The following is a 25,791-nucleotide window of genomic DNA, read 5'->3' as shown; positions in this document are numbered from 1 at the left end:
TCGAAATCAGCGCATTAGTTGGCAACTCTCTATATCCCTAAGGGTGAGTCAGACAGATTCGTCATCATCCTTTAGGCGCATTAGGGCTAATTCTCATTATGGCAACCGACTCCCTAATCGACTACTTCTCATTGTGGCTACTTCATCATTTCAGCCATAAGACGTCCACTGCTGAACATAGGCCTCCCCCAATAATTTCTACAATGGCCGGTTGGTGACTGTATGCATCCAACGCCTTCCAGCTATCTATTCTTAAAACACGTATTAAAATGTTGAAGTTAGTTAAACACGCTAATCTCAAGAACTACTGGTTCGAATTACCGTGCCTTACAGGGTCCCTAATCTTCTAATTTTGAGTACATAATGGATGCAATAAAATATTGAGTATTGAATTGAACAAATATTTTAGAACTTTATCGAAGAAGGCCTATATATAGCCTATACAGGTTTCAAGCCGAATGCAGGTGATAGGTGAGGACTACACCTATCGATTTACCCCCGCGTATGTTCTACGATTTTTAAAATTGTATGACTTAGTAGGCTTTAAAATGTTTTTTTTTTTTTTTTGCTTGACTTTGAACACTACGCTACAACTTTTGAATTCAGCAGCAGTAGGTTTATGAGATTATTGATCAGAAGTGTCACATTTGCTTCATAGCGATAAGACCGCCTAGTTTTACCTTGTGTGTTCCTTTTCTTTCTGTTATGTTCTTTGATGTGCAATAAAGTGTATTTATTATTATTATTATTTGCTTAATATGCTGGTTTAAATTGAATAAAACATTTTTTATTTTTTATTGCTCCCAGGGGCTTCTGTTCCCTCTGCACGTCGCAGCTGAAGGAGTGCCCGATGTGCCGCGCGGGCATCCTGAACATCCGTCGCGAGGACACATGACAGAAGGCCTCCGCGTCCAGCGCCAGCGAACCCACCAGCCCCAACATCACCATGGACGAATCCTCCACGCCACGCTCCACCTCCTATGTGTTCCCTCCCCTCAATTAACCAGCTCCGATTTCAGCTTTACCCCATAGTCAAGCCAATATACTAGTCTGTTAATGGTTGACTTCAGTAGCTTCAATTTCTGAATAGGCTAGATGATTTCAATTATTTGTCCGTCACACAGAAAATATTAGACTCGTATTTTTTATTGTCTTTCATAATTAAATAATAACAGTGCTACATCGAGTTAAAATGTCGCGTGACGTCACTTTTGTGTAGATTTTTTACTCAAAAGTGACGTCATGCGACATTTCAACTCAATATAATACTGTAATTATTCGATTATGAAAAACTACATGTCCAATATTTTTTTATTGTCTGTCTGACGAACTAAATAGAATTTCGATTTCAATATACTAGTCGGATAGTGGTTGACTTCAGTAGCTTCAATTTCAGGCCCGTCCCATACGCAAACCAATACGCTGGTCTGGCAATGGTCGATATTTATTCGTAGTCACTCTCACGACTGTCTGAGACTCCTTCGTTTTCTGGACCATAGACACACCATTACGATACGCTAGTGTGATCACAGTAAGTTGACACACCAGTGTGACTGGTTTTTTTGTGAAAAAATATGTAACCTGGCATTTTATTTTTTCATAGTGTACTCTATGCTACTAGTCAAGCTCAAACTTTTTCATTTGATACCCTTATGGAGGTAATTTGTGCAAATTATCCGTATGTAATCCGCCATTTTATAGCGGCGGCCATCTTGACTTTACAATGATACAGAATGTATCAAATTATATTGTTATCTGAACAAAAGATTTTTACCAAATTAATATCAGTTACTAAATTTGACCCAAATAAAAACAGGGCAAGTTAAGTAATACAAAACCGTTTGACAACGCTAATTGGGTGGAAAGTGTGTTGATGTGATTACAGATAAATTAATTCACCACTATCACACTAGTGTGACATTTTTGTGTGACTATCGTTCAATTGTAGTACATTTACAGATTCAATTCTCTCAAACAACTATTCTGATAGATGTTGAAGTTAATTAGTACCTATTCAATGTGATCATAGCGATCATCTACAACTCTCTTTCCTTTAGATCTGTGTTAGCTACATACATACAGTGTTATATGTTATTATATGTAAGGTAGACATGATGTCAGTTTCAATAAGCGAATTGCCAATATCCTTGATCCTGTGTGTTTAACTATTCTGGATGTATACATAGTTCAATGGGCTTTTTAGGTAATAAGTGCGTGTATTTTAAATAATATATTATTATAATCTACATTCCTGTACCGCCAAATGGGCAGCTAAGACCCATAATATCCCAACATCGAGTTGCGTCTTCTTCTTCTTTGCTTGCATTCAAACCTCTTTCAGGGGTTTATTTGTGCTAATATCAAGTGGAAATTGACATAATTCAGAACAATAGAACATAGGTGTAGAAGTTTTGAAAGAAATCCTTAAAAGGCGTGTCTGTCAGCGGCATGAAATAGCAAATTGTTTGGCGAGCTTATTTCCAAATGATAGATGAACCTTGTATAATCCAATTGCGATTTAAATTAATTTTTTTCACTGTCGACATAACATCATAGCTCATAATTTAATAGTCCAGTCATTTAAGCTTAAATTAGGTAAGAATCTCGGAATTAGAGATACCCAGCTGTAAGTCTGTAAATACTTGTATATTGACACCCTAAAAGTTGTCTCAAAACCTACATATGGTAGGGTGTAAGCAACTATTAAATTTTAAGGTCAAAGGTCACAAAAATCGGTTTTTTGCGCTTTTTTTGGAAATATCTCATTTCCTATGGGTTTTTTGCTATTTGTATTTATTATCAATATTGTAGAATACTAAATTCTCTACAAATTTTGTTTAAAAAATTTTTTTATACGGTGAACCGTTTTCGAGATAGAGGGCGGAGAGCGCGCGGTCACTGCATCACTTCAGGTCAACTTAAGCGGTTTAGGTTTTTCATACAAAAGGATTTTCCCGCTAATTCCCGTGGGAATTTCATTAATTACTTGTTGTAAATAAGCTTTAAGTTTACTAAGGTACCTACATGCCAAATTTCAAGCGTCTAACTTCCGTTAAGCGTTTAGATTTTTCATACAAAAGGATTTTCCCGCTAATTCCTGTTCCCGTGGGAATTCCTAAGTAAACTATAACCTGCCCAGGTGTATGAAGAATAATTGTACCAAGTTTCGTTAAAATCCGTCGAGTAGTTTTTGTTTCTATAAGGAACATACAGACGGACAGACAGACAGACAAAAATTTTACTGATTGCATTTTTGGCATCAGTATCGATCACTAATCACCCCCTGATAGTTATTTTGAAAATATATTTCATGTATAGAATTCTGTCCGTCTGTATGTTCCTTATAGAAACAAAAACTACTCGACGGATTTTAACGAAACTTGGTACAATTATTCTTCATACACCTGGGCAGGTTATAGTATACTTAGGAATTCCCACGGGAACAGGAATTAGCGGGAAAATCCTTTTGTATGAAAAATCTAAACGCTTAACGGAAGTTAGACGCTTGAAATTTGGCATGTAGGTACCTTAGTAAACTTAAAGCTTATTTACAACAAGTAATTAATGAAATTCCCACGGGAATTAGCGGGAAAATCCTTTTGTATGAAAAACCTAAACCGCTTAAGTTGACCTGAAGTGATGCAGTGACCGCGCGCTCTCCGCCCTCTATCTCGAAAACGGTTCACCGTATAAAAAAATTTTTTAAACAAAATTTGTAGAGAATTTAGTATTCTACAATATTGATAATAAATACAAATAGCAAAAAACCCACAGGAAATGAGATATTTCTAAAAAAAGCGCAAAAAAACGATTTTTGTGACCGTTGACCTTGAAATTTAATAGTTGCTTACACCCTACCATATGTAGGTTTTGAGACAACTTTTAGGGTGTCAATATACACGTATTTACAGACTTACAGCTGGGTATCTCGAATTCCGAGGTGAACTTACTATAATGACTGGACTATAAACACATTTTACAGCAACAGTTAGACGAAGTCAAAAATTGCAGAAAACCTAAAAATAATTCTTATTTCAACAGCATAAATTATTTAATTACGTGTCCACCTGTGGACCAGTGTAACCAGTTTTTTGATATCTTATCGTGTCCACCCTGTATACTACACTTATGTTAATATCAGCTAGAAATTACATTAGATTCGTTCTAACGTTGGGTTGTTTGCGTTTAAAAAATCGTGATTTGCTCAAAATTTTAATAGGTTAAATATCTGCTGACTTGTGAGGATTTTTGAAGTTTCTTAATTTACTTATACAACGAAGCCTGAATCAGTGGCATTTGCTGATATAAATTCGAGAATAGCAAGAGACTAGACAAGTTCGCTAATTAAAATTATTTTTCTTTAGTGGTAAGTTCAAAAACATCGGAATTCAGAAAATTTAAAAGAAACTTAATCTTAAATAATATAAAGACCAAAATATTATATCATTCTTTTAGGGAGAGGAGGGGCTCCTAGAGGCTCCATAATGAGGTACTATCAGCTAAGCGAGACGAGGCTCAAGCCAGTCCCCGGTGCTATGAATGCCTAAATTGATATTTCATAAAAGTAGGATAGTTGACACCTTTATAATTATGTTGACCATTTAGGGATGGGATCGCAAGAATGTAATTAATATTGGATTCACCACGTTCACTAACACCCGTATTCACAAACATTACTATGAGGTCTCACAGTGCGCATGGAAGCACAGAATCCAAAAAAGCTATTCATAGACAATACTTGAGTTGCAGAGTGACACAAACGAACAAATCACAGAGATCTAGCGTTCGACTTCGCATAGCGTTGCTGCTACACTTAGGCAAACATCGTTTGTGAATACGGGTGTAAAACTTACTTACATCGGTGATTAAAAATTGGGGCGTATCGTATATTTATGTTCTATAAAAGCCATCTTTCTAAAGATCTCGTAAAGCTGTATCAGGCATTGGTCTGACACAACCAAGTTCGAGAGGGAAGACTTTCAGCAGGACTGTTATTGCAGGTGCATATTAAAATTCCATACAACTTCAAGCATACATTCAGGTTCTTGATTGGTTGAAGTTATAGGTATGTGTTACATTCAAAACTCATAATCGGTCAATAACACTTTTGACTGGAAAAATCAATCATCAAAAGTGATATTGACCAAGAGCATCAGTCAAAACTACTTTTGACTGATTTTTGCGGTCTGACTGTAATATACAGTGTGTCCGGGCTTGTAGTGATCAAACTTTAAGGGCAAAATCTAGGGACAATTTTATCGATAAAAATACTTCAAATTTGGGGCCTGACCCATTTCTCGAAAAATTACATCGATTTAAGTTTTTAATTTTTAGTTTACACCTCTTCTTTAAAAAACAAGTGAAAGCGTGGGTAGTTTAACATTAATAGGCAAATATTTTATATCATGCGATAGCCAATAAAATTATCTATTAGTAGAAGAAGAAAATAGACACAAATTTCATACATTTTATGGGAGTAACAATGGATTGAATTAGAAAAACACATTACTTTTTTCACTTCTTTTTCAGTTATTTTCCAACACAAGAAAAACCAGGTCGTTAAGGTATGTTTTATTTGCATTGTATTTTTAGTATTTGAGCTATTCTACAAAACGAATGTAAATTTATTAGTCTACGTCTATTAGTTTCGACGTAATTGTTGAACAAAGATACCCCTTCCCAGCGGTTTCCATAGTAATCGGAATAGGTTGTGTGATTCTTTCAGGCAGTGCATTTTCGCATGTCGCGTGCGCTATGGAAACCGCTGGGAAGGGGTATCTTTTTTCAACAATTACGTCGAAACTAATAGACGTAGACTAATAAATTTACATTCGTTTTGTAGAATAGCTCAAATACTAATAATACAATGCAACTAAAACATACCTTAACGACCTGGTTTTTCTTTTGTTGGAAAATAACTGAAAAAAAAGTGAAAAAAGTATTGTATTTTTCTAATTCAATCCATTCTTACTCCCATAAAATGTATGAAATTTGTGTCTGTTTTCTTCTTCTACTAATAGATAATTTTATTGGCTATCGCATGATATAAAATATTTGCCTATTAATGTTAAGCTACCCACGCTTTCACTTGTTTTTTAAAGAAGAGGTGTAAACTAAAAATTAAAAACTTAAATCGATGTAATTTTTCGAGAAATGGGTCAAACCCCAAATTTGAAGTATTTTCATCGATAAAATTGTTCATAGATTACGCCTTTAAAGTTTGATCACTACATGCCCGGACACACTGTATATTTAGACTACTCAAAGGAATCTTATCTATGACTAAAATTGAATCGAGCTTCGAAGATTGTTTTTTAATATACACCTTAGGTTCATATTAGGTATCAAGCGATATTAAAATATGAATGTACTTACACTCATGAATCTTTTTAGTTTGTTTTAATTTTAATGCACTTTGGAGAAAATTGCGACATGACTTATCTTGAGTGTTAGATTCATATTCGGATATCATTTTTTAATACGGACCATAATGTAACCGACCTGCCGAGTATTGTTATTTTCTCTAAATTAAAGACTTTTAGGCCTAAAGAAATTTACACAAGTGTTGTCTTGTGCTTGTCAGTTATTTTTGTATATTTACGTTTAGATATGTTATGTAAGTACGTAATACAAATAATTGTTTTAACTAAAAAGCTGATATTATTATTTTTTCTTGCGAGTAAGCAGTTTATATTTAAGTATCCCTTCAGTGATTAATATCACTTAATTCTTAAAGCTTGTCATCAAATCAGTGCTTTACAGAAAAATATATGGGTATGAGGTTGTAATATTGCACATAAATAGTTGCTATATTTTGTGACAAATGTAAATAAAATCCATTTATTCTCAGAGATATATTGATAAGTCTGCAAAAAGAGCGAATATGAAATTTTGAGCGTACTTCTATGGTTTTTTGTATCAGTTTTTAATTCATTTTAACCATTCATTGATCTTTGAAGATTACACTTAAAATTTTATTATTCGGGTATATCAGACACACTTAATCAGTAAATATCGATTTACTATGAAGATGTAGTCAAGATAAATAGTTTTCTTTCCATGAATTATCGGTTTCATATTCGCTCTTTATATAATGCAATATACTATAGATATAGTATTCATATACACATTATTATTCACAAAAAACAGAGTATGTATTTACAAAATATCACATCCTGCATCAAAATGTACAAAGAATATAATATTGAAACGTTAAAACCGCGTTCATCTTGCAATCTACGAAACCTCGTAAAGGTTTTTTAGGCTATGATGAGATACTGGAATCACTAAACTACTGGTATTTATTTTCACCATGGCAATGTGTATACGATAGTTTCCTTCGTCATCTCCTTTTTTAATGGCATTAACAGTAATTTTTATTAACACTACACAATTGCTTACTGGTCCTTTAGTTTATACTAGAGAATATGCTTTTGGGCGATATTTTTCTGGATAGAATCAACTCTAGCTAGACTTCATACGGTTTCAGCATTCCCATATTATGAAAGCCCTTAAGTGCACGTCCATACGAAGAACCCTCCAGATTTGAAAACTAAATTGTATGAAATATTTTTGTACCAATAAAAAATAAACCTATTTTAAAACTAACACGTACCTACATGACAAGCTTGTAATAAAGGACTATAGTTAGCATTTAAACATATTGTTATTTTTACCTAAAGTTATGTATGTATGTAGATAGATAATCGTGAATGAAACCTGTGTACTTGGTTTCAGTTATTTAAATAGTCTGCTATTTGATTAAATCAAGTTTAAATTATGGTTTTATGTGTTTATTAAGGTAAAAAAACTGGTACATATGAATGTAACTATGTACTTACGCAAAATCGAAGGTAATTGCTGATATGTCACTTGTATCGAAACTACAACCATCATTGCAATTTGTGTTTATTACGATGAATTGTTACATAAGCAAATTTTATTGACTTGGGTATTACTCACAGTCTCTTATTTTTATCTTACCTTGTAGGAATTACTGCGAAAAGATACAGTAATATCTGTGGTAATATCTTCAAAGGTGCGAATGGTCCTCGCTTCCAGCTTTATTATTACAACATTTAGTGAATAAAAAGTGTCTAATAGCTTTCTCTTCAGCATGTAAAAGTTGAACGTACCGGCCATGTTACAATGTGTTCTTGTTGACTTAAGCCCAGAACACACGGTGAAACGCAACTGCAACGAAATTTCACCGTCTGTTCTGGGCCTTACTAGTGTGACTTCAACCACATGGCCTCATCCCGAAGAGGAAATCATAATGTATCAAAATATATATTAATTAACCATATTTAAATAGGCTTCATTCTATATGTATTTAAAATGTTATGCAGTTTTAAATCCGCTGGTGTATTGATGTAATATATGTTAGAATCAATATAGTTTTATTCTGGGAACGTAAAGGTAATAAATAATACATAATAACTAAAAAAACTATGTGTTAGCATTAAAATCAAGACATGTTATAGCCAAAATGTTCCGAACTATAATTTTATTCTTCAAGGTAGGGAGTATTGCCCCATTGTTACTATGCATGTTATGTACGAATTTATTTTACGGTTCTAGAATATCACTGTTGTTGTTACCTTATCATCCTGTATGATATGTATACAGTGTATTAAATTGTAAAGGTAGATTAAAAATATATTTTCTTACGAATACTAGTAATTGTAAGAAAATATCAAACTTTAGTGACAAATATTGAAAATATTAGTTAGTACCTACATAATGCAAATATCTTCTTGTTGTTTAGTAACAAAAGTAACTATCCTGGGCCTAATTTGAACATTGATTCAGATTAATACTAAATTAAACAATTGTGAAAATTATATTTGACAATCATGTGACCTAATGAAGATGTTTATTCTCCGTAGAAACTAAATAATCACGCAAATAAAAAATAAGCTTACAGCTGGGAAGCATAGAAATGTATATTCATAATATTATGTAACTAATTCATTGTTGTGGCTGTTTAAATCGAATAATGGAAAGATAATATTACCTTCTGAATGTTATATGTCAATACTATTATGTAATACTTGATTATGTTACTTCGTAAATTCGACAATTTTCCAATCGATTTGTGCTTAATAATACCGAATAATAAAAAAGTTCTGTAGTTCTACTTCTATTATGTTATTTAGTTTAGTGCGTTCCAGTTAGACCTTAATTACTTTATTTTGTATGTTAATTTAATTATAGCGAACAATTGCTACAAAAGCTGATTTTGTATTGTTAGCTATAACGCAATTGTTTGCATTATGTATGTGTAAAGTATCGAACTACTTGCTTATGAAGATTATTTTATTTTTTATACATCTACCTAGTTGTTAAGTACTATTATAGACAACAATGTTTCTAACTGGTAAATATACAGGGTGGAAACGATAAGTGATCTCATTCGATTATTTCTAAACTATACAAGATATCGAAAAACTGATTACTGATCCTGAAAGTGCTTCACGAGCTCTTTCAAACGATATCAGTAATAGGTTACAGAATTAACTGGATCTATCCGAAAATTCAATGTTTTCAGCCTCCATACTAAATGTATGCCACTTTGCCCGGCACACAATATAAGAAGTATTATTTTTTTATTTTAAATCATAAACACTTTAAAATTAACTCCTAAATTGCATTCTTATTTAAAATTATTCATGGAAAACATTGGTTTTAGGCTTTACTTGCTATAATATTATCAAGACATGAGCGCCATGACTGTGGCAGTAGTAAATGTATGGAAGCTAGAAACATTGAATTTTCGGATAGATCCAGTTTATTTTATAACTTATTATTGATACCGTTGGATAAAGCTCGTGGAGCACTTTCAGGATCAGTAACCAGTTTTTGGATATCTTGAATAGTTTTTAATATTATGTGGTTTTACTAAATGTATGGAGGCTGGAAACATTGAATTTTCAGATAGATCCAATTTATTTAGTAACCTATTATTGGTACCGTTGGATAGAGCTTGTGAAGCACTTTCAGGATCAGTAACCAGTTTTTGGATATCTTGTAATAGTTTAGAAATAATCGAGTGAGATCACTTATCGTTTCCACCCTGTATGTATTTTCTCATAGAGGCGTTCAGCCTGTATCTATACATGCGTTTCTATTTAGGACGACATGCTTGCTTTTTGTCAAACATCCATATAATGGCAGTTACATGATTGTATTTACTTTATTATATTTAGATAATATATTACATAATATGTATTTCAAAAGATGTTAACGCTGTTAAATGTCACAAAACTATTAATAAACGAAATATATGTAAAAAAAAACCTATTATTTATTTACAAGCTTGCTGTAAATAAGAAGAAATGGTTGGTGGAATGCGTTGCAGACCGTTGTACTTGTGTCTGCTGTTCTGCCTCAAATAATCAAACAACCACATGCAAAAATAATTTGCAAATAGTAAATCCCAACCCATAGTTCCATGGGTGTGGTATGGTATAGTTGATTTTTAGGGTTCCGTGCCTCAAAAGGAAAAAACGGACCACTTTGTTGTCCGCCCGTCTGTCACCACCCTTTTTCTCTGCAACGCGTGGAGCTATCAAGCTAGCCTTGGAGCTGTGAAAACATCAAACTTCTAAGCCGACGCAATCAAAAGATACAGCCGTTTATGCCGCAAATTTTCGCAATTTTCGACACTCACAAGGGAACAAAAACCTACAGGTAGGGTTGCCAGGTCCAAAAACACAAAAGACGGATTCAGTCCTTAATTTGGCCGGACATTTCACCTCAAGACACAAGAGTGATAAGTATCATCTTCGAATCGATAGCCCAACATCCTGATACGCGCATGTGTGCTCGATATTATTCTGTGGCTCGATTTTCAACTGGCATGGCGTGGCGCGACAGCCACATATAAAGCCAAACAAAAACCGGACTAGACAATATTTGGCCGGACAAGTCCGTAAAAAGCCAAACATGTCCGGCTAAATCTGGACACCTGGCAACCCTGCCTACAGTTCCCGTGAACTCAGAATCTTGTTTGGTAGAAAGCAACGTCTTATAGCATATCTCATATCATATCATTTTCTGACATTTGCATGACATTCAATTAAAATGATACTACTTTTTAATATTAAAAAATATAACCTAATATTTTATATTTGCACATCGTATGTACGATAGAATATGTTGGGAACTTCCCTCTCTATAACCATTTGTAACCGTATTCTCTCAAATAAATGATTTTATGTATTTATTTATTTCATAGATGAAGGAAAAATTGTGAAAGCCGTAAATTTTTAGTTACATCATTTAATTAAAATATTTTGAATAATTTTAAACTACCCCTTTCCACACGAACTCGTAGAGGTATTAAATTGAAATTCATATCAAATTCTCAAGTCTATAATACCTTTAAGCTGTAACAAAATCATAGTTATATACCTACCTACAGGTTGTACGTACGGAACCCTCGGTGCGCGAGTCCGACTCGCACTTAACCGGTTTTTTATAATAGGTACATTATGTGTAACCAACGAAAAACTACTAGTAGATGTTAGCAGTTGAGACCACGGGCACAGCATGAGTTAAATTTATAGTATTTACTTGTTTTTAGTAAGTACATAAAGGAATGGCTTGATGCCTTGCCAAGACTTGATTGCATCAGCTCTACGTCCTTACATTTGTTTAGGTCAGTTTTCTTCGATATTCGTCATTTTCGGAATCCTACTTCCTGCTAATATTATAAACTAGCTGACCCGGCCAACTTTGTTCCGCCTTAATGGCAATAAATAAGCAGACTTTTTATTTATTTCGAACGGGATAAAAAGTATCCTATGTCCTTCTCCTGGCTCTAAACTACCTCCCTGACAATTTTCAGCTAAATCGGTTCAGCCGTTCTTGAGTTATAAGTGGAGTAGGTAACCCAAAAACGTATTTTGTTGAAACTTTATTGTTTACTAGCGGCTGCCCGCGACTTCGTACGCGTAAATCCCGTTTTACCCCCTTCATCTATCTTACTCGGTTTAGATTTTTTCATACAAATGTTATTTCCCGCTAACTCCCGTTCCCGTGGGAATTTTGCAATATCCTGTTGTAACTAAGCTTTAAGTTTACTAAGGTACCTGCATGCCAAATTTCAAGCGTCTAACTTAAGCGGTTTAGATTTTTCATACAAAAGGATTTTCCCGCTAATTCCCGTTCTCGTCGGATACTCCTAAGTATACTACCTATAACCTGCCCAGGAGCATGAAGAATAATTTGTACCAAGTTTCGTTAAAATCCGTCGAGTACCTAGTTTTTGTTTCTATAAGGAACATACAGACAGACAGACAGACAAAAATTTTACTGATTGCATTTTTGGCATCAGTATCGATCACTAATCACCCCCTGATAGTTATTTTGAAAATATATTTCATGTACAGAATTGACCTATCTACAGATTTATTATAAGTAGGTATAGGGGTATTTCGCCGAAACAGTAAATTTTCTGTGTCCAGGCAGGCGAACACATGTTTTTTTATATTTATATGTATAAAACTATTTTTATGGGAAAGTTAATCAAAAGTTTTATTTGTTTTTGCTATTACAATAGCAGAAATTACAAATAATACCGTAGAAAAACTTAATCAAAAGTCGTTTTTCTAATTTCCTTGTTATGTCCATTACTGTTGTTTGCCAAAATGAAGGCACATTATAACAAATTGAAGCGTAATTCCATTCTAATGGCACTCTCTTTATATTTGAGAAACGTTTGGCTATCGGAAAATAAAACTTTAAATGTCAAATACTTATAGGAAGGAAATAAAGTGAAGTTAAGTTCTTGTCCAAGTGAAAAGAATGATTTCCCTGGGTCTTCTTTTCGACCATTTTAGTAACGAAACGAAAGAACTTAGAATGTAATGCACTGCACCGTTACACTCGGCCATTTCGTCCCAAGAGGCCATCGAGGCAGGACAGTACTTCGTTGATCAGTTTCGCGACAAATCGCATAAGTAGGTCCCTCCTTGGGTTTTTGTTTACTAAAAAGTCAATTTCTTTGGACGGTTTTTTGCAGCTAAACAATGGATTAATTTTATTGTTTATTTACACAGATGTAGTGTCTGTAGGGGTAAACCCATGATTTAAATAGTAAATGCATAGGGTAAATAGGTTTTTGTCTGTGGTGTCTTTTAGGCATAAATCTAATTTCTTTGGCCCTAATTTCCTTGTTTTCTGTGGCATAAAATTTCCTATGAAATTATAAAAGATCATTTTTAATTCGGCGTAAAGTCTAATTTTGGGTATTTCTTTATTGGAATAAGTTTAAAATTTTTAGAATTTTTAGAAATGGGTATCAGAATAGATATAGAACAACTTGTTTTTAACTCTTAACCCAATCTACTGAATTTATCTTCCTTAGTTGTGTAAAAAGGTCGTAATGATACAATATTCATTGGTATGTTTGCTTGCGAAGGTACACAAAAATGGGTCGAACAAAAAAAAGCAAACCACAGAAGAAAACTTAGAGAAAAAAAATATTTATAATAATTTCCTTGGCTACCAAAAATTCATGACCTTATAACTTTGTTTCTAAAACGAATTATGAGACCCCTTTTAGTTATATTAGCTTAGTTTTGGCTACTTAATACAATGGGAAACTAAAAATAGTTAAAAACAAAAATATATTTCGTACCAAGGAAATTAGGCAAAATTGACCATTTTTAGCGAAATACCCATAGATAACTTAGAATAACATATAGCTACAATTTATGACGATCTGTGCCAAACTGAATTGCATGTGGGTGAAGCCACGGGCAAAAGCTAGTACCTACAGTGTAACCTCTATAACGACACTCAAGATACTGAGCATTTTTCGACGTTATAGAGAGTTAGAGTTGTCGTAATATAGAGTGACATAGTAGAGCGGATAGAGAACAAGGTAAAGTAACAAATTCAAGAGATTTCGACGCTACAGTTTTTCGTATAATCGAGTGATGTTATAGAGTTTACACTGTTTTCTATAAGCTACGCAATTCAGTGTATAAACTTTAAAGGAACGCCTTAACGATCTTTACACCCTTTTTTGTCGATATTGACAGCTGTCTTTAAAATAACTGTTTTCTCCGATGACTATATGCATATAAGATAGCAAGGTACCACAATGATGTGTGCTGCAATAGCCGAGGTTGCAATCCTAATAATTCTTAAACAGCCATAGGCCATCTTTAGTCACTTACCTACTTACTCATTATACTTACCACACCGCCAAATCTGCACGGGGGCTGCATAGTATAGTGGTCCAAACTAAAGCCCGTATTCACAAACGATGCTGTGAAGCAGCAAATCGAACGCACAGCCTTGAATAGAGCTCTGTGATTGGTTCTTCACCCTGTGCGTCCACGCGCACTGTGAGACCTCATAGTAATGTTCGTGAATACGGGCGTTTAACTGATCAGTAGTTTTAGCAGATATTTGTCCAGCTTGATTAAAATTTAAGTAATGGGATAATCCTCAACTCTTACCAAGTACAGTCAGCGTCAAATAGTTCGTGACACCAATACTAGTCAAAAACATGACAACATAACCTACTTTATTCCAACTGTAACAAAAACGTATTGAAAAGGATGATGGGCATATTGGGCGTTAAACCAACAGAAACAAAAAGTAAAGCTTAATACTAGTACTTCAATTCATAGTATGACAACAATCCTGAAATACGCGGGGATACGGAGATAGAGGTCGTTGAATATGCAAAGTTTCCATAGTATTTCACATCATATTAAGGTAATAAAAATAGTATTAGCTCAATTAGATTGCTTTTATCGATCATATTGAGCGTATTGTATCATACTTACTATCCATTCTATCGATTTAGTAAGTATGTATACCTACCGAATAAATCATAATCGATTATTCGATTGCAATAAATCGATTATATTGCTGAAAATAAGGAATCGAATTAACAATCAAATGATAGTGATGATGTTCAATAAAATCGATTAATCGAATTGTTAATCGATAAATCATTATTTGACAGTATCGATTAATAATCGATCCGTGATCGATTATGCGACAACACTACAACTTAAATGGTAGAAATCATATTGAAATATGACTGTGTTCGTTCATGTCATTTCTCTAAATGGTACCTAGGTATGATCCTACGCTCATAATGTAGAACATGGTTTATTATATACCATTTTGTTGGCCCCACTCCTGAACTGTGTTAGCGCAATAAAGCACCTATTACTATTATATATTATGTCAATTTCCAAGCAAACCCGGGAGTTTTTGGTAGTTATTTATATGAAAATATATTTCTGATACTAAGTCCTAACAAATAATAGTAGTTACATTTCTGTTGGTTTTACGCCCAGATTCCATAGAAAAGTGCCCATCATCCTTTATTGGTTACTATGGGTGTCACGAAAGCCAACAAAACCCAACCAGTGAAGGTTGAGTCAACTTCGGAAGAAAATTATATTCTTGATCAAGTACCTAAGTGGTTTTTCCTTATTTATTTCTTGAATTCACAATAAAACAAATAATAATATTTTAAAATCATATTGTACTCTGTATAGTTTTAATCAATTATAGGATGTGTGTGTATGTGAGTAGTATGTATATCTATGTCTCTCTTTTTAAAATCATATATTATGGTTGCCATACACGTTAGGGTTTGTATGATGGTTTTGACCGTACATGCTTAACCGACATGCAAACCCTAGCGTGTATGTTATAAAACTGTACAGTTATTGGTGCGTGTACATGCAACCTAACGAATATCAAAAAATATATTTTTGCCGCTCGGTTATGTTTGCGTGTGTGCGCCCGCTCATGCTTGCATGCACAGTTTTCTCTCAGTCTCCTATAGTCTGTGGCAGTGAATGGTGGTGAATATTGAAGACACTCTCATGTGTTCTCTCTGTTTCAAGAAATCTTAATGTTACTGCTAGGTTTGGGCTGTGCGTTGATAGATCACTATGTCAGTCAGTCAGTCACCTTTGAGTTAAATAAATTTAGATTGTACAATGTACATGTAAACCCTAACGTGTATGTGCTATAGATAACTCGGTTATACCTGTCGATTAAGCATGTACGGTCGTAACCATCATGCAAACCCTAACGTGTATGGCCACCATTATGTAGTTAAATTGATAAGGTTATGCATAAAGAAAAGGTTGTAATATGTCGATTAGGTAAGTATGAGACGATTTGAAGTTAAATGAAAAACTTTTTAATTGTATTTTATTTTATTAAGAAAACCAACTGCGTAGTGCAATTTTTTACAAATCTAGTATATAACTATGAGTAATATCTTTATTTGAACGTTACAAACAGAATACTTAAAGCTATTTAAATAGTAGTTTACAAATCGTAAAATACTTAAAGAAAAAAACTCATAAAAATTTGATCTCTTTTTGGGGCCTTTACATGTCTTATAATCTTTTTACCCCAACGCTTCGCACCACTGTCTACCGGTTGAAATAAATAAATAAATAGAAATATCAGTTGTAGGTAAGTTGTTGATTCAGGCAGTCCACGCATTCTTGTATGGTGTATCTTAATGCGTAGATTGTCGTCACTCCCTGAAGCGTTGTCGCTGACCACCGACCTGTAACCCAGAAACAAAAGGTTCTATTAGTTTGATACGTTGAAAAACTATTTAAGTTTATGAATATTAAATAATACAAGTAATTATTACACAAAAAGACCAAAAAGTACACAAAAATACAAGTAGATACAAACAGATTAGGCAAAAAGATGCAAAATAGTAATAGCACATAATAATTATACCTAATTTTAACACGACAAAAGAACAGGTATCAATACATAAAAAACATTAACAAGTTATCATAAAAATAGAGCACAACAAATTATAACAACAAAACAGTATCCAGTAGCAGTATAAAAAAGTGAAACGGTAAGTGACAGAAATAATCGAAATTGTTTTTGAAAATCGAAATAACATACACAAAAAATCAAAAAGTATGTGCTTGTGCACATTAAAAATTACATTAATATGCCAACTTTCAGCTCAATTGGAAAAAGTAAATAATTGAAACATGGTTTGCAAAAGGACATCTAAACATACATACGAACATTGTTAAATAAAAGCTTGTAAGATCAACGACGTTCCAGATGAATGTGGGAGGTAAGGAGTCAACAAAGCTGGCTGTGATATGTCGGTACTAACAGCACACCACCGCCACTTTGTCGGCGCCCGCCCTCCCTGCGAAGGGACCTCCAGGCAGACCGGCTTCTTCCAGAAGGTTAGGTGGGCTGTGTCGCTCATCAAAGCTGGCTGTGATACGGCACTAACCACGTACCACAACCACTTTGTGAGCAACACAATCCACACAGTTCTCGCTTGCTTGATCTTCACATTTCGCTATTCATTGCAACTTGTTCTACTGCGATGATCCCACGCTGTAATGTCGCACAGCCCAACTCGTCAAAAATGGCTGTGATATGCTTATCCAACAACATTGCACCGCCATTTTTACGAATGGGCCATGGGCCTGCTTCTTTTCTTCACTTGCTGCTGACACGTTGAAATCATCTCCGCAAACCGACCACATCAAAGTGGCTGTGATATGAAGACGGGTGACATTTCACCGCCGCTTTGACAGGCTAGGCCCGAGAAATATTTTGATTTGTTTTGTTCATGATGTCTTGTGTTCGGCGGCAATGTGATGGTGCTGTACGAATGTGGCCATGCTCATCAAAGCTGGCTGTGATAGCTGCACTATGATCTATAACACACCAACTTTGATGGCAGGGCCACATTGAATTACGTACGCCTGAAACGTGTACAGCGAAAATACAAAGCTTGCATGTTGAAATACAAATATACAAACAATAACAGTGAATAATCGTGAAATGCGTATAACTACTAAACAATAGACAGGTAGAGAACATACACAAGTACAAAAAACGTGTCAAAACAATTGCAGTGTTTTACAAATTAAACCAATTCAAGTGTAAAATCGTTTATCGTGAAAAAGGATTAAAAAGTGAACTGAATTAAAATTAAAAGTTGCCAAATTTTACACCTGATTTACAAAACCACAAAATAAGGGTAAAAAAGTCAACAAGTTTTTTTTAATGCATAGCACAAGGCAGTTATCGAGATTTCAAAAACCATAAATCTTTAAAGAAGCAGCACAATGTTTATTATAGCATACCAGTATATTATTCAAGACGACCACCGCGGACAGGCAAATGTATCGAAATTAAAACGAGTAATCAGAATGAGGTGTACTCAGGTACAGGCCTGTGTGTTAACTGAGCAATTCCTATTTCTTCGACCTGTACGAAAAGACATTTAATCTCAACACGCTAGTTGTTTCTATGTCAACAAGAAAATATGAGCTCGGGGTGAAACAATATATTAATTAGTAGCTATGGTTACTAATGAGAAAAACAATACCGTTTCTTTTCCGATGGTGTCATGTTTCATAGAACAAAATAATGATCTATAGAATACACGGGAAATAGAAAGGTCGTCCACTGAGGCGGACAATAGTTGTTGTGCCCGGTAACATAATAAGCTCAGCGTTAGGCACGAGCCATACCTATTAATTTTCTTGGAACCGATAAGGCGATATATGTATTAGATATTATCTCTCAATCTCAGCACCTACGGTACATTATTAAGTTTCTGCAAAATAATCCACAATAATATCGTCTTAAAGTAAAACGTACCTACCGTTATTTATTGTTGATAATTTAGTGTTAAAGACAATTTTTTCATAGGTTTTCTAATTGGCTGTCATCAAGTTTAGCTAATTGACTGGTCGAAAAGACCAGTAAAAGAGACTGACTAATTGAAACGTTTATTTTCATGACCTTAAAATAAAGACAAGCCCTTCAAAAGCCCTGTGAAGTAACCAATTGTCGACGTTTAACGCAAAGGCAATTACTTAGGTATCTCACATTTCATGCTACAGGCTACTGCTGTAGACGCAATAAACTCTAGGAGCTTCACGTTTTAACGTTTGAAATAAACTATTTCAACCAAGGTATTGGTTTGCAATTAGAGCAATTAAGCAAGTGGAACGATAGATAAATACAATCGTTTGACAATTATTGTGTTTATTTTATAAGTGAATGATAGCAGAACAACAACAAAGACAGGGATCATATTGTCACCGCATCGACGGACTGCGACTAAAGAAGCGCAAACTCTGGAAGAATGGCATCGCCGACCCCGCACCTTTGCACATGTTTATTTTTCCACGTTAGGTGCGAACTGTAGCGACATCGTTAAAAGTGCGCTGTACCGTGTATTTTCAACCTGAATGCTTACGACGTATAAGTTGACAAACTAAGATTGTGCTGCAAACAAGTTCTGATAGTAAAGTTGGTCCTTCAATACGGTGCGAGTTTGAAAACGTGCATATACTTAACAAACAAGCTGTGATCAGAAAAATGGTAATATTGAAAAGGTGTTTCCATCTATGATTATTTGTAAAAAAAAGAGTAACGTACTCGTACGTAAGTAAAAGATCCAGCTTATAATATTGTTAGAAGTAAGTTCACCACAACGTCCACAACAGTCGAGAGGTATCACACTAGGGTCCTGTGATCCTGTCAATGCAATTGAGTTATCGTCGCCTATCCCTCAATCAGAAATTCCATTGCAGGTACAGGTGGCTACACTAACCAAAATAAACAAAAGCGGCGTACAGCGTGGGTTGTAAAACGAGCGCAACCCTCCCGTCACCTGTTGGACGGCTGCGGGTAGTGCCTTCCTAGTACCGACCTACACGCCACCTAACACTGCGCAATTACCCTACAAACACCGTAACGCATCAGTCTGACGAATTACTAGGATATACGAAAGTTACTGACTACTAAGTTGTAAATAATAGTGAATATCGCAAAATATGAACGCGAAAGTTAAAAAGGCGACATAAAGTTACCGATACAGAGTTTCAGAGCGCTTCTAAGGTGTAATGAAGCTCGGGACTTTAAATATGATAATTAGGTACTGGGGAACCCTCGTCGCAAGCAAAAAGTGACGATCTCATTATAAAAATTACGTATACTTATTTAATATTTCCTCAAACAGTTTGAAATGAGATACCGTGAGAGTAAATAAAAATACGCAAGTTATTTTGTTCACGTTTAGCTTAAATATCAACGAACACCGTTAACAACTTGTTGGTATGTACGAATTGGTATGTGGTTTATGCGATATTTAAATCGAAACAATGCTGTATGTGGGTAGTCGTACTGTACTGCCGGCATGCGGCGGCGGCGGCCGCAGAGCGCCGGGAATGCGTGCGGTCGCAGACAGAACCGCAAGCAAATTACTGTGCGCTACTGCTATACCTGTGCAACTGACGGCTCTATTAACTATTTTCAATTTACAAAGGACTAAAAGGGCCTTTAAACAAGATACTACTTTGTTTCACCCCTTTGTGGATAGCAGACACAAATGAGATGTCAGCGATGCAAAGGGCATACGATTAATTTTCCTTACACTCTTTCCTGTTTTCCAATATTTAATCGAGTTTAGAAAACTGATATTTATTGGTATAAGTTTACTTTTAACGCAAACATCTGGTTTTAGAGGATTTCCAAAAGATATGTTAAACATTTGCATGACAATCTGTTTTATGAGTATATTAAGGTAACATACTTGGAATCAAATTAATCAGTCACTTGTGTCCTATATGTAGATGAGATCCCTAACCGCAAACGTATATGTATTAAGGCTTTAAATAGCGCAGCGGTTACACGTCTGAGATGTACTTAGGCGTGAAGAAACGGTCGTATATTCATAAAATACAAAGATATATAAACGTAAGCAAAATAACAAAATAACAAATCTGAACATATTCCCGATAATCACTTCCCCAGGTATCACTTCCGCTTGCCTATTGCCAGGGAAGTACGAGTCCAAATTATTTCTCCGATTGCGGATGTGCGCAAAAGGACTAATTGTGTTATCGTCACGATTTTTCTTATTTCCTTGCTCTTCATTTTATTACCCGTCAATTGTACAGATGGATTTTTAACTCTATTACATTCTAATTGAATTATTTGAACGTCTTTCAATATTTGCGCCGTTCACACTTCGGAGTTCATGAGTAGTGCGTGTGATTGAGAAGTTTTCTAACTATTCTAAAGTAACTTTTTAGATATTAAATATCTACATAGGTATGATATATTGGTATAAATATTAGTTAATGTCAAATCATTTAAACCAACAATAGTTGTGCCAGTAATTAACTTTAATTTTAATTTTATTTTCTGAAATATATTATTTACTTTTTTTTATTAATAAAATACACGCTTTGTCTTCACTGATCGATACTGCAGCTCATGCATAACAGAGCGTTTAGCTTGTAATTATGACTTATTACTGCTACTAAGATATGCATGACAAATTCATAGTATTACGTAGCAAGCGGCCTCCAAGGCGGCAACAAAGATATTGTAAAGCAGGTCAATTCATAATTCAATAAAATCAATATATTGCCGCTAATATTAGAATCAAGACCAGGCCTGGCTCACTCCGCGCGGTACATCCGATAATTACCTACAGCGAAGCGCCCCGCCGGCGGGTATTATATCAGTCGAGTGTCACGCGCGCGCCCGTCAGGACGCTGGCGTGCGTTGTAGTATGTACCTAATTCTATGATCGAAGTATTATTTAAAAATGGACATAAAGAGAAAGAAATATTGTGCGGCGTTCGGGTGTTTAAATTCGAAAAGAAATCTACCGGATTTATCTTTTTTTTCGCTTCCCAAAGATGCTGAAAGGTATGTTGGCCATGTAGGTAATCAATAATAAAATTCTTAGGATAGTATAGGATTCTTCTTTTTTCTGTAATAGTATGTTTAATTTATCTGTCTTATGTTAAAATAGGTATGAATGAAGACATTGTAATAAAACAAGTTTTTTTAATCCTAATTAGGTATATTTGAAATGTTATTTTTACAAAGGTAAAATAACAGTAATACTTACTTACCTACATACGTACCTCATTACAAATAAGTAGAATAATTATTTTTTCACTAGACAGCAACCCTAACAGCGTAAGAAGAGTTCAGAGGCACGCGATAGAAAGAGACAAAACTTGTAGGTGAATAAAATTGTAGGTACGTAGTGCTGTGCGAGCTGAATTCCACTGTATCGCGTCGTAGCAAGACTTGCATTTATTTAAATCGTCTTGCGGAGTAATCCTTCTGTACCTGTACTATTACTTATTCTGTGTCAAGACTGGACATTGCATGTGAAAAGACTTGGTTTTTCCCTTCGCGATTGCAACCGGTATTCAACATTACGTTCGATTTTATGACTTATGTCTTTGTGAACTTAATACACTATCGTGTGATCAAAGGGACGATCATATCGGTATGATAGGCTAAGTAATAGAGCAATTCACTTTGTGTGTTAATCGTACCAATTTTCTCTGACAACTCGCAAAGGTAAAAAGTTTTTTAAACTATATTCGACATGATTGTTTTCTAATGCATTAAAAATTATGACTGTAATTTGAACTTCTAAGTCGGTAAATGAACCAACTAAGTGGAATATTACTTTAAAGGCATTGAAATTCTGTGATAACATTTTCACTTTTCCAACTCACATAAAATTCAAACAAAGGACACAAATTGCATCATGAAAAAAGTAATAAAGTAACAGACACGAAACGCAATATCCTGTGCATCCTTTTAAAAACCGATGGAACGTCATATTGCCGGAGATCAAATTGTATCACGGTTTCCAATTTGCAGCACAAAGGTTTAAAATAATGCCTCTGACAAACTACCAGCCGGTCGGGCGCCGTCGCGCTCACCTACGGCGGACCGTAATTAAATTGCCAATGTAACAAGCGCGCATTCGGGACATAATCAAACTTCCTTTCCCGCATCCACACACAATTTGAACTATTAATTATTCAGTGTTCAGTGCAACAGTGTATGTTTTGGGCAACGGCACAAGCTCATTTTGTTACTATGTATTCAATTGTTTTAAAATATAATTAAAGATTTAAGGAAAACTGACTGATTGGTGCATTTGTAGCACTAGATCGAATCTATGGCGGGCCGTAATTTTTCCAATGTAGAAAACGCGGATTCGGAACATAATCAAACTTCCTTTCCCGCAGCCGGGCCACGATTGGAACACAATTTAAACTATTAATTATTCAGCTCTCAGTGTAACAATGTATGTTTCAATTAACGACAAAAGGACCATTTTTTAGTATGTAATGTATTAATTTGTTTTAAATTAGAATATTTAAATATTTGTTAGTACATTCGTAGAACCAGATCAAATCATAACGACGATAATGATCCAAGACTGTTTATTAATAGAAACGTTAATTATTAAAGTACTATTAATTATCATTAAAAGATGATACAAATACTTAGTTTCATGAAAATTATTAATTAAGCAATTCTAAGACTGGCGCCATAAATAGTTTGTAGTACCTGCCCACTTCTCACTAATTAGCTTCGAAAACCTTCAGCTAAGTATTGTGCTCAGGTATTAATACAGTGAAGAGCAAGTTATAATGGTTTTAAAATGAAAGTTAATAAAATTAGTGTTACTAGTTTCCAATATTGTAAAAAGAAATGTTTCTAAAATATGTGAGAAACAATATAAAAAAACAAAGTAATCACACTAAATGATATCAGTAATGATATAAAAATAAATATTTAACTTAAATAAAAGTAAATTAAAAAAGAAAAATTCGAAAAGCCACCTCTACAGACAGACTTTGTTAGATAAATATAGTCATAAAATATTAAAATAATATTTAAGATTACAATAAAATAAAAACAAGTAACTGAAAAATATCTAAGTTCAACCAAAAAAAACAAACAAAAATAAAAAACAGCACAATAAAATAAAAGAAGACCGAAATATAAAAAAAAGTTGATGTGCAAAGTACCTGATCATGGCTGAGGAAGCCGGCCTGTGGAGGAGCAGTGGTGCTTGGCGGCTCGCTCGCGGTCCCCCGGCGTTCTGATGCCGGGCGGCCCGCGAACACTCTAGTAGTGCCGGCAGCGACTTGCGCGCGCAACCAGGCACCAAAGCTCCCACAGGTAGTATAACCGTTTAATGTTTAACGTTTAACGCACTATAGAGGGAACTAGGAAATGATGACTCATTCTTGCACTGCTTCTTCTCAGCACTTACTCGTATTGTCCCCAAGCAGTTACGCGTATTTGACTTTTGGTGAAAGTGTAATCGAAAAAAATACTAACAACATTTGTTTTGTGTAACTTGTAACTCTTTACACTAACTTAAATTGACTCTTTGTTCGCTTTGTAAAACATTGAATAAATCATGATTGCATGTCCTGATGCAATTACTAGCGTTTCAGTTATTTACTGGACTTAGCCCGGTTCCAGGTTGTTTTTGTATGTATTTGTAACATCTTGCTGCTCAAATTGCTTGCTCGAGGCGCAATCAAGCAAAGCTTGTTTACGATGCGACTAGTTCCAAATAATTTACTTATGTATCGCGACCTCATCAGGCCTTATTGACACAAATAAAATCGGAATAGTGCAAGTGGATACAAGATTGCGTATAATATTAAATTTAAAAAAATATGTTTGTATCCTGAATCCTTATACACTTGACATCCAATAAATCGCACCTCCGGCGACAAGCACTTTCAAACGTATGCATCCCCACTTCCCACCAATATTGGCACCATTCGAAAGCCTAATTCTAAACTTCATTTCATTAAAGGAAAGGTTTTTACCCCAAAAATGTGTCTTTAGAAGGATCCAGTCACTTCTTCAAAAAATAGGTACTTACGCTTGAGCCAACTTTTATGGCTATAAAACTGTTAAGTTAGGATTTTTCGCTATCCATCTGTTAAAGAGGACACGTGAGATCATGATTATTTGGTTTTATAACCATAAAAATTGGTCTCATTGATCCCAGAGGTGAGCCCCAAGTGAGGTCTTTTTTCAATTCGCGTCGCGGAAGGTGCGTTTTATTTGATGTTGAGTATATTTGCAGGCTTTTAAGATTGTTTTAAAAAATAGGTCCATACTAGTATTGAGTTCTAGTTACTTCGGCAAATTAATACCTGTAGTCAATACCTTTAATTTGAATTTAATTAATCATTAAATAATAAGTATAAGTACTTATGGGATGTGGACTGGGTAATGAAATCGAAATTGTATTTAGACCGTTAGACAGATAAATAAAAATAAAAAAGTATTGAACACGTATTTTTTAATTTTTTTCATAATCGAATAATTACAGTTCTATATTGAGTTAAAAAAAAGTCACATGACGTCACTTCGCGGTAAAAAAATCTATAAGTTGATGTCACGCGCCATTTCAACTCGACGTAGCACTGTTATTATTTAATTATAAAAAAAAAGAAAAAATACGTGTCAAATATTTTCTTATTATCTGTCTGACGGACAAATAATAGAAAATTTGTCCGCTAGCCTATTATTATCCTAAATTTAATTTCTTTTTCTACCAGTATGTCCCCACTTCTAAATTGCACCATTTAAGAATCTAAACAAATAAAACAGGCACCCCATTATTAAATTAATTAACATCCACACGTCAATCAACAAATTAATTATTGACGTTTGATTACCGCAGTGCAGCTTTACATGCCACGTTGTTGACAAAGCGGTCAGCCACTGCCGTATATTGCAGATGAACCGTATATTGTGTTCCTATTACGTTTCCATTCAGATCCACTCAACTGGTTAAGTACTTGTAGCTTGTGGACGGAAGTGATCGAGACGGATCGCAAGTACCGGCAAGATGCGGGAATAGGACCCTCGGCTGTCATAATATACGTTGTTGCAATTCACGAAGGCGAGTGAGCTTTA

General features: G+C 34.7%; 2 protein-coding genes and 1 long non-coding RNA gene across 3 annotated transcripts in view; 2 read left to right on the top strand and 1 right to left on the bottom strand.

Moving 5' to 3' along the window:
• Positions 1-2,816, top strand: part of LOC135086852 (RING finger and SPRY domain-containing protein 1-like) — a 31,168-nt gene extending 28,352 nt beyond the window's left edge. The window contains exon 10 of the mRNA XM_063981672.1: positions 808-2,816. Coding sequence (XP_063837742.1) covers positions 808-895 — 88 coding nt within the window. The 3' untranslated portion in view covers positions 896-2,816. The remainder of the gene's footprint in view (positions 1-807) is intronic.
• Positions 1-25,791, top strand: part of LOC135086890 (uncharacterized) — a 138,834-nt gene that overhangs the window by 33,751 nt on the left and 79,292 nt on the right. The window lies entirely within an intron of this gene.
• LOC135086875 (uncharacterized) overlaps positions 16,187-25,791 on the bottom strand; it is a 50,483-nt gene continuing 40,878 nt past the window's right edge. The window contains exon 6 of the mRNA XM_063981702.1: positions 16,187-16,567. Coding sequence (XP_063837772.1) covers positions 16,339-16,567 — 229 coding nt within the window. The 3' untranslated portion in view covers positions 16,187-16,338. The remainder of the gene's footprint in view (positions 16,568-25,791) is intronic.

The sequence above is a fragment of the Ostrinia nubilalis genome, chromosome Z (genome assembly GCF_963855985.1).
Source record: "Ostrinia nubilalis chromosome Z, ilOstNubi1.1, whole genome shotgun sequence".
NCBI classification, from domain to species: domain Eukaryota; kingdom Metazoa; phylum Arthropoda; class Insecta; order Lepidoptera; family Crambidae; genus Ostrinia; species Ostrinia nubilalis.
The sequence above is the reverse complement of the archived record's forward strand: the minus strand, read 5'-3'. Positions and strand labels throughout refer to the sequence as shown.